This window comes from Vitis riparia, chromosome 6 (genome assembly GCF_004353265.1).
Source record: "Vitis riparia cultivar Riparia Gloire de Montpellier isolate 1030 chromosome 6, EGFV_Vit.rip_1.0, whole genome shotgun sequence".
Classification (NCBI taxonomy): Eukaryota; Viridiplantae; Streptophyta; class Magnoliopsida; order Vitales; family Vitaceae; genus Vitis; species Vitis riparia.
In genome coordinates this window covers 8,189,139-8,198,838 of record NC_048436.1, presented here as the reverse complement: position 1 = coordinate 8,198,838, position 9,700 = coordinate 8,189,139, and the positions used below count along the sequence as shown (strand labels likewise).

The following is a 9,700-nucleotide window of genomic DNA, read 5'->3' as shown; positions in this document are numbered from 1 at the left end:
ACCTAATGTAATAATCAATGAAATTCAATAATATTTATATTATGATTCTAATTCTTTTTTCTCTTGCATCATATATGAGTTGACTAAATTAGGAGTTGCACGGAAGATCTAAGTCAAAAGTTCCTTATAAGTAGATAATTTGTTCATGGCTTGTTCAGGTAATCTGTTTGAGACTATAGTGCATTACTTTCTAAATTAGAGGAATGACCAGTCTTGGTCATTGAGATGGGTTTTCCATGGTGAGTATACTAGTATGTATGGTTACACATTGGACAAAAATCATGACATTGACAATTGGGTAGTCATGGTTCACCAAGCTACTATACTGTATGAATTATCAACCTTGAGAGGATATTAAATTTATGTTGAAGTCAACAAGAAGCTTTGACCATGGGTAAGACCTTAAAGTAGTCATATATTCCCTATAGATTGGGTCATTGTTAACAGAGGCTAGTGACAATAGGTATTCTTAATAAAAACACCATGATATCTCATATGATTGAGACAATATGTCCCATTGGGTGATTTTAAGGACATGTGATCATGAAATTTATGGTTGTAATAATTTCTTAAGTGAAATTTGACATATGCTCTATTGAGTTCAAATATATCAATTGATCACATAATAGAAGGATATGTAACTCAAGGATTATAAAGGTGATTCTTAAGAGGTTGATAGCATTTACTTTGTTAGATTACAAACACTAATTCATGGGGAATTTGTATATAGTACTGGATAATAGGTCATGAACTTAAGTTATATCTCATTGTAACTTTATAAAATACTAATGTGCAATTGACTTTCTATAGTGGAATGTTGATTTAACTTCATAATTTAATTTTAAGCAGCAAGTATTTTCATATGGGTCCCAATGGTCCCTACTCAATCTACTGGTGGCACAATTCTGAGGGTATTTTTAAGGTTTATAATTCATATATATGTATAAGAGCACTTTAGTAAAAATGCAAGGTTGCACCAGATCACATAAATGATCTTTTAGACAAGACTAATTAATTAACTAGTATCCAATAGAGTTAATTAATTAATTAGGAAAGTGGGCTAGATTAAATGACCCAAGCCCAAGTTGAGCTCAAGTCACTTAAGTCTATAGGGAAATCTTTATAAACTCCTTTTGGGTTTAGGGCGTTTCAGTTTTGTGCTCATCAGTTTGAGATTCTAGAGAGAAACCCACCTTCCCCTTCTAAAGAGAAGAGCACCTTTCTTTAATGTCTAGATTAGTGAAAGAAAGTGACTAAGTGGAAGGTTGCTTGGTTGGCAAGACTTGTGCTTCACCCTATACAACCCCATTGGATTAGATTTGATTTGAGAACATCTAGATTTAAGGTAAAACATCCATAATATCTAGATATAGGTTTTTAAATGTTTATTGCTTCCGTTGTGATTAGATTTAAAGAACCCTAGGAATAGATTGCATGCACCCTAAAAGATCCAGGGTTGAAAATCCGATTAGATGTATATAGTTGTTTTTGTCACAAACTATTTTTGTCACCAAAAGATCTCTTATGCCACAAAAATCAATTTTTTTTTAAAAAAAATATTATTTTTTCATGAAAATGAAATCGTTCCCAAAAGCTACATTTTGCAACAAAATAATATTCAATGCAAAAGATATTATTTTACCATTAAAATTAAATTCATTACTAAAAGTTAAATTTTGCATAAAATAGTATTAGTTGCAAAGGATAGTATTTTGACATGAAAATTAAATCAATATTAGAAAATTCCTTTTCCCACAAAAAAAAAAAAAAGAATTTAGTATACAAATCAAAGTTCATAGTAAAAATATTTTTATTGATGAATTTTTTTATTCCTGAGTAAAATTAATTAGTGATAGAGTTATTGGGATAAACATGCCACAAATGTGTTTTCATGGCAAAAGAACTTTCACGACAAAATCCTTACCTTCAAGATAATGATAACAAAAATGAAGAAGCTAATCTATCTATAGTTAAATGACATGGTACATAATATATATAATTACATCAGCCCTCTTCCTTTAATATGATTTTGAAAAGCATACAAAATAAATATTGTTAATAATATATTATGAAAACATTAAATCCAATATTGATTAGGTTTAATTCCAGTAGAGAAAATTGAACCCGAAGTCAACCTAAATGCTACAAACTGATGGTTGAAACCGTCCTAGATACTGGGTCAGATTAAAGTTGGAATGGCCGACTGTCCGAATTCCATCTCTTATACTTCGCTTGCAACAAAACAAAGAGGGAAAAAAAATAGATTAGTTTGTAACATTTTCAGAACTTTTGAATGTTGCAAAGAAAAAACAAATAGGAAAAGGTACGCAGTCATAAAATTAAGGAAGCGCATTTGGAAAACATCCATCTTTGTCTCCGCATTTCTCTCAGATTTGTTTCACCTTCATTGACACGTTCTCTCTTTGCCATCACCACTCAAAAGGACACATCCTTCTTTTTCTTCTACATTCACGTCTCTCTCCTATCTCTAAGCAAGCAAAACGATGTCTGAAACCACCCCCACAACCTCAGATTCATCACCCCTTGACTCCATCTCCAAAGTTCAATCTACCATTCAAGCCCTCTCTCACATTGTCACCGTCGTTCCTCCCTCCCTCTCTTCCTCCCCAAACCCCTCGCTTGCTCTCCTCCATGACCCTCAAATCACGTCACAGATCTCATCACTCCTACGCCAACCCAACTCCGGCGCTGGAGACAACAATCTCTGCCGATGGCTTTATGACACATTCCAGTCATCCGACCCCAAACTCCAACTGGTGGTTCTTCGGTTCATCCCAATCATTGCAGGTGTTTACCTCTCTCGAGTCCTAAGGAAGCATCTTGCTGGGTTTGAAGCGGTCCTGTTGGTTCTCTATGCTCATGAGACCACCTCACGTGCTGGGCAGGCGATAACTGTCAACGTCCCGGATCTGTCACATTCGAGTATCTACCATGAGACGAAAGCACCATTGAAAAAGGACGACACCGAGCAGAATTTGGCTGTGGTATCGCCAAGTTTGGAGCCTCATGGGACTGTGAGATCAAGCCGAAGGGCACGCATAGTTGGTGTTGCATTAGAATTGTACTACAGTAAGATATCGCAAATGCCAGTGGGGTCTAAGGTAGATTTCTGCGAGTTTTGTGTGGTATGGGCTGGTCAGAATGGGGATATGTACAAGGAAGGTGGGGTTCAGGAGAAGGGTATTTCTGGAACGACTGAATCTGAAAAGGAAAGAGAAGTGAATGAGGGGAGGATTCCTCTGCCATGGGAGCTTCTGCAACCAGTGTTGAGAATTTTGGGTCATTGCCTAATGGGACCAACAAAGAACAAGGAATTGAGTGAAGCTGCATCTGCTGCATGTAGGAGTCTGTATGCAAGGTCTTTGCATGATATCGATCCAAAAGCCATTTTAGCAACTGAGAGTCTTCTCAGGCTTGGGAAGTTGGAATTGCAATCCAATAATGATTTTGATCCTACAGATATACCAAAGTCTCATCTCATCACCCTCTGAACTCTCTCTACATATATGCCAAAGCCCTTCTAGATTTTATTTTATATTATTTTTATAGATTCTAACTTTTATTTATTATTATTATTATTATTATTATTATTATTATTATTTCTGTTATTTTATCTTTAAAATTTGTTCATGCTTTTTATTTCTTTTTGTTTTTTCACTTTATTTGTCTATCCTATTTTTGGTTATCACAAGTGTGCATTGAGAGAGCTGTGAACATATATACCTAGGTTCTTTATTAAAATCAAAGGAAGCTTCTGCGGTATGTTTCAACTAGGAAACCATTTTTTTTAGCATGTAGAACATAAAGAAAAAAGAAATTGATCAACTAATCTAAAGCTATATTTGATTGGCCAGATATAATATGAGATAGGATGAAAGGGTATATTATATACTATCCCATATTCAATTGATGATGAAATAAGATAAGTTCTTTCATCACTTATCATATCTTATGTTTAACCATGGGATATGATAAGTGGTGGGATATATTATCTTTTTTTTTTTTTTTTATCATTTTTACATAAGATATGTTAATCTCATGCTAAGATATGAGATATGCATATTTCATGTATCATAAATTTAGTTTATTTTTATTTTTTTTAATATACTAAATTTGTAAAATAAATTTTTTATTATAAATTAAATTTATAGTTAAAAATGAAAAAATTTAAAAATATTTATAAAATAATATTAATATATGATTTATATTTTTTTATATATTAAATAACATAATATAAAAAAAATTATTTGTAAAGTTTGAATATTTTAATCATGAATATTGTTAAACATAAGAGAAATTTCATTTTTTTTAAATAAAAAATATTAAAATATGATATCATTTTTATTTTAAATATTGAAAATAATATATATTTCATACAATTTTTTTTTTTATTTTACAAATTAAATATAATATAATATAACATATTACATTGAATGTGTTACCCTAAAATATCATGTGCATAAGATATATATATTTAGGATATTATATCCCATTGGAAATCATATCTAAGGATATGTGTTTCTTATCCAATGGGGTATAATATTTTAATATATACATATCATATCCTATCATATCCTACGGAGACAAAGTTTATTAGGATATGCCTCATCATCATCCTTAGTATTTTTTATGGCAACGAAACAAGAGAAAATTGTCACTATATACAACAAAGTTGAGAAATGGCCACAAGGCTTTTAATAGTGGCCACTTCACATTTTTCTTGACTTTGCAGTTTGTGATTCGAAAAAATAAAAAAGGTTTAATTTAGGTCTTCCTTTTATGTGATGGATTAGAGACGAATAAATTTATTGCAATGTTTACACTCTGTGCTGGTTACTTTTCCTTGAACATCTTCTAGAATTACGCACCTCCATTTTCCCTTCTAAATTTCATGTTTCTTCTTCTTCACCTTCCCCTCCTTTTTTTTTTTTCTTTTAGTTTGTAAAGATAGAAATTAAATGAGCAATACTTTTAGATCAGCATATTGGTCTTCAATTGTGGTGCACTATTCTAGTGTTTGCCATGGACAGCTTTTTTCTTTACGCCTTGTTTAGAAACCAAAATTTTTGGCCTAGAAGTTCATGTGCTCCCTTCAAGACAAGGACAAATGAATTGGAGAATTTCTCTCTTGAATAGATGCTTCAGTTCATTAACATGAACAACACTCTAATGGAAAACACGATATTAATATAAGAAAATAAATGCTGTACCCAGAATGATGTGGCTTCTTCACAAGATACACTATAAAGAAATGAAAAAAATAATGGATCCTCTTCATGAAAGTTATGAAATGAGTAGTAATTCTACATATTATTACTGGGGTCACTAGGCATAGAATAATGGTTGCAACACTGATCAACGGATGAGGAGAAGGAACTATTATTCTGAGCCATAAATTTCGAAATCAGAAGAGTGCTGTGAGAAACGAAATGGCTAAGACAAGAAGGAAGGCCAGAGAGGAGGACTCCACAATGGTTGAAGTTCCAAGGCTTTTTGGAGACTCGGCTATCGATCCTGTTGGAGATCCTTCTGATAGTCCTGCTGGTGATCCTGCTGGTGATCCTATTGGTGATCCTGTTGGTGATCCTGCAATTTGTTTGTGAACAATGAGATTTAAACAGTAACATATATGTTTAGTTATCCCATGAAAAATGATGGATATTGGTGAGTCTGCAACTGAAAAAAATCAGGTACATGTCCAAATGGGTGTCAACACCACCCAGACTTTGCAGTATTCTATAGAAAATCAGACTGTAAATGAGGGATATTGCATCAACAGCCATGCCCAAACTTGATCAGAACACAGATATAGAGAAAACCCAGTTTCTGCACTGACGGTAAGGCAAATCCCTTGATATTAACATTATTGTTTTCTGCTTTTTCTAGGTCTAATCGAGCCATGCCTAGCTAGCTAATAGATGAATTAATTTATGCAGCAGCACATGGCATGGTGGTTGGTGTACTAACATACTGTTGCCATAACTTTTAAAAGCTTATGCTATGGACAGCCAATAGTGGATAAAATAGCACATAGCTAGCATAGTATAGATCCTCTGCAGCATTTTAAAAGATTTTTTAAGTAATTGTATAGTTGGGAAAATGCTTAATAATTTTCTCCCAGAAACTCAACAAAGGTACTTCCAATCGGAGTAAAAAATTATGGTTTGCAGAGAATATGTTATTAATGTATCTAGATATTGTATTAGGAAAAACATTGTAGAAAACTGACAACAAGAAGGGACCACGCACCATGTAACATGCGTCCCTGTCGCTTGTTTCTTACAAAAGTAGGCAACTAAGCAGCCATGGGATGATCTCAGCTCTAGAGAATATTGCTTCTTGGATTAGATATTCATTACTTACAAGTCTCCCTAGTAGTATCAACATAAACAAGGATGTCCTAGAGATGATCAGCCATGGGAGATCCAATCTTCGTTACTCAAAACCTCTTCAATATGTGCTAACGTCTAAGATAACTTTCCTCGCAATAAATGAAACAAGAGTAACAAGAGGTGATAAACTTTGAACAAGTAGGGAAAAGTTTGGGGAAAATTATAGAAGTCATGTCGGGTACAAGACAAAGATTGGAGTATTGTGCTGCCCCAGTTTGCCTGGAATATAAAGACAAGTTGGTCCTATATATCGTCCTAATTTTATAACTAAATATAAATATGTCGTATAAATACTCAATGTCTCAAACTTAGGCTCTTTCTCTTCACTCTTCACTCTTCACTCTTCATTCTTCACAATTCTAATGCCAACATTCGATGCCCCAGTTTCCCAAAAGGTCTCAAAAGCCGTCTTCGTTCCCATTCAACATTTGATTCTAAAGCTTCAGATTTCTTTAAGGAGATTCATTTGTTTGATCTGAAAATCTCTCCTTGGGTTACCGATTTATTTCAAGTACTTCACAAGCTTTGGCTATTCTTTCAGATCCCTTCCATCCTTCTTCGAGCCTACTTTCTCGTTGATCTCAAGCTCCTTACCAGTCAGGTACTAAGAGAGTAGCGATAGAAAGTGCCCATTGTATCATATCTTTAACTACCAAAGATAGTAAGTTATGTCATCGAATCATCACTAGGATTTACTGGTCTGTTGTGCCTATTGTTCCTAGTACTAGGAATTGAGAACAAAGATACTATGGCAACAACCATAATAAATTGATTTCACCTATAAAAGGTTCTAGAGATATCATAAAAGTCACAGGGTAATAATGTCCATAAGGTCTGGCTCGGCGCATAAAGTCTACATGTGAGGCGGCTCTAGAAAATTAGGTATGAATCACATGACGAGCTGGTGACTGGTGAGCCTCTTAAATAACATTATCCTTCTAGTGCTGGGTTATTGTGGCTGTCCTTCCATCGTCAAACTCCTAAAATCTGTCATAGGAGCATAGACCTTCAAGCCCACAATCTTAGAAAAGAGAATTTCATAGATTACATCCCCACTTCACAAGTGAGTCCCATCACCGACAGTGGAGTTGGTTGGCATAAATGAGGCCATCATCCAAAGGAAGAAAGCTGGCAGCGATGGAGAATTTTATTGATGCAAAATTTTACATCACCTACCTTTTTCATATTTCTTTATTTCTTGGAAATATTTAATAATAAATTAATAAAACAGTAACAATTTTAATTAAAATCGCATATGCATTTGTGACGTTAACCATTAAATAAAAGAAACTCAAGCTCCAAACTATGAAACTAGCTAGCAATAGATTAAATTTAATTGAAAAATAAAAAACCTAACCAAACATTTTTGTTTATTTGTAATGGATATGTGTATTTATGATTAGGGATGATAATGAGGTAGATCTTTTCATATACCTATTCCGCTTTGCCCTAATAGGACAAATTTGAAATTTAAAAAAAAAAAAATCCGTGATTAGGTTTGAGATGGGTTCAAGATAGGTTTGGATATTATCTTATCCTATTCCATCGGATTATATATAAAATTAATTTAATTTTTATTTTCTTATTTTTAATATATAAATAATAATAATAATAATAAGTAATAATATAAGTTATAAAACATTATAATATTTTATAAAATATATTTATTTTAATATAATTAAAAAAATTAAATGGGTAGGTCATAGTCTTTTTGCTCCACTCTACTCTTTTTAATATTTTTTTAATAAAATCAAAATAATAATTATTTTAAATAAATGGAATGAGGTTGGGATGAGGTTATTTATTCCGGGCATCAAAAGTCTTATTAGAAAAAAAAAAAAAAAAACATCAAATTTTATAATATTTCCTTCTTTTGTAATGACCCTAATTTTTTCTATTCTTTACAATCTCATGGTTGAAATTAGATGGAGGAATGTGGCAGGTTCACATGCAGCGATAACCAAGGCATTTATGAGGTGCCCAGCTACAAGCTTGTAAGTTGTGGGTCTGGGAATGGAATATAATACTGGTCATCAATTCCAATGTACTTGTTTTGGTTCGTAAAACCCGTGAACGCAGAACATTGAATAAGAAAAAGAGTAAACTCAAATTATGGGGTAGCTGGGATAATCTACAACGACACTATATGGTTTGAGATGGATCCACAAAATGAAATATCCAAATTCCACCACTCTATCTAGGACATGAGTTTTGACTTTAACTCTTTCCACCGCAAAAAAAAAGTGTGGCCGACCATACCCCATCATGTGCACATAACGTTTAGGAAAAGATGGGAGAAAAAGAGATGCTGCAAGTGGGAGGTTGAGAACGAACCTGAGCACAATGAAAGCGGAGGTGTGGGGACACCACAAACACCAGGAAGGGTAAGAGCCTTGGTGACATTGATGCCGTAGGTACTAGCGCTGCCTATCAGCGTACAGAGGCACAGCGGATGACTGTCCAACAGCCCCGCCAGCTCCGGACAACACGGCTTGTCCGGCACAGTCACGTTGCTGCCTTCCTGCACATAACTCAAGCAGTCCGACATATTCAGCACATACGAGAGACAATTGTCCGCTGCTGGTGCTGGTCCCATCGGCTCCGGCGGCATCCCCATATATGGCACCGGCGCTATCCCTGCATAAGACGATGGCCCCGGAGCCATCCCGGTATAAAGCGAAGGCTCGGGCGCCTGCGCCATGGCTCCGGCACACATTGTGATCACCGCCACCGCAACAATGAATGATGAGGTGGTTGCCATGTTGCTAGGTTTGGTTTCCACTGCAGATTGAGATGGGAGTTATAAGACGGAGAAAAGAGTATGGGGGGTGTATAATGGGAAACGGTTTTGGCTACTTTTTGTTGCGGAAATTAATAAAGGCAACCACCAAGCCACCACCTAACTTTGCCCAGTGGGGCTTCCCACTTATAAGTGGCGTGTGGCGTGGCAAGGCGTCTCAAGGACCTTTCACTTTTATTTAGGTTTTTTATGTTGATTTTTGGTTCTCACAGTAACACTATAAATGGAAACTCTACGTGTGAAAATGGTTATGTACAGCTGGCTATGTCATGCTCCTGTACCCTTTTCACATGGCCTAGTAAGTGGTTTTTTCACTAGGATCATCCACTCTTCATTTTGCTTTTATTTTTTAATTTCTAAAAAAGAAACAAATTACATATCATGCCAAAATTCATCGAGTAATTAACCTTCATTTGATTAGTTATTGGAAACAAGAATAAAAAATAAAAAAAATTTATATTTTTGAATCTAATTCTTTCATTTTTAT

General features: G+C 34.5%; 2 protein-coding genes across 4 annotated transcripts; one reads left to right on the top strand and one right to left on the bottom strand.

Annotated features, from left to right (window-relative positions):
• Window positions 1-2,468: 2,468 nt before the first annotated feature.
• Window positions 2,469-3,541, top strand: LOC117916856. The gene has a single exon (XM_034833050.1). The coding sequence runs from the start codon at window positions 2,505-2,507 to the stop codon at window positions 3,510-3,512; it is 1,008 nt and encodes a 335-aa protein (XP_034688941.1). The 5' UTR covers window positions 2,469-2,504; the 3' UTR covers window positions 3,513-3,541.
• A 1,647-nt stretch (window positions 3,542-5,188) lies between these two features.
• LOC117916847 (xylogen-like protein 11) lies at window positions 5,189-9,313 on the bottom strand. Of its 3 annotated transcripts, none has more exons than XM_034833041.1 (2): window positions 8,748-9,313; window positions 5,189-5,583 (listed from the first exon to the last, which is right to left on the bottom strand). In XM_034833041.1, the coding sequence occupies exons 1-2, from the start codon at window positions 9,172-9,174 to the stop codon at window positions 5,426-5,428; spliced, it is 585 nt and encodes a 194-aa protein (XP_034688932.1). In that variant the 5' UTR covers window positions 9,175-9,313; the 3' UTR covers window positions 5,189-5,425. The 3 variants fall into 3 exon arrangements, with proteins under 3 accessions (XP_034688932.1, XP_034688931.1, XP_034688930.1); XM_034833040.1 differs by having other exon boundaries at window positions 5,189-5,595; window positions 8,748-9,312; XM_034833039.1 differs by having other exon boundaries at window positions 5,189-5,607; window positions 8,748-9,307.
• Window positions 9,314-9,700: the final 387 nt, after the last annotated feature.

Coding starts and splice junctions, on each gene's coding strand:
- LOC117916847 (XM_034833039.1), bottom strand. CDS start 9,174: ATGGCAACCACCTCATCATTCATTGTTGCGGTGGCGGTGATCACAATG. Junction 5,608..8,747: donor TCCGCTTTCATTGTGCTCAG/GTTCGTTCTCAA, acceptor AACAAATTGCAG/GATCACCAACAGGATCACCA.
- LOC117916856 (XM_034833050.1), top strand. CDS start 2,505: ATGTCTGAAACCACCCCCACAACCTCAGATTCATCACCCCTTGACTCC.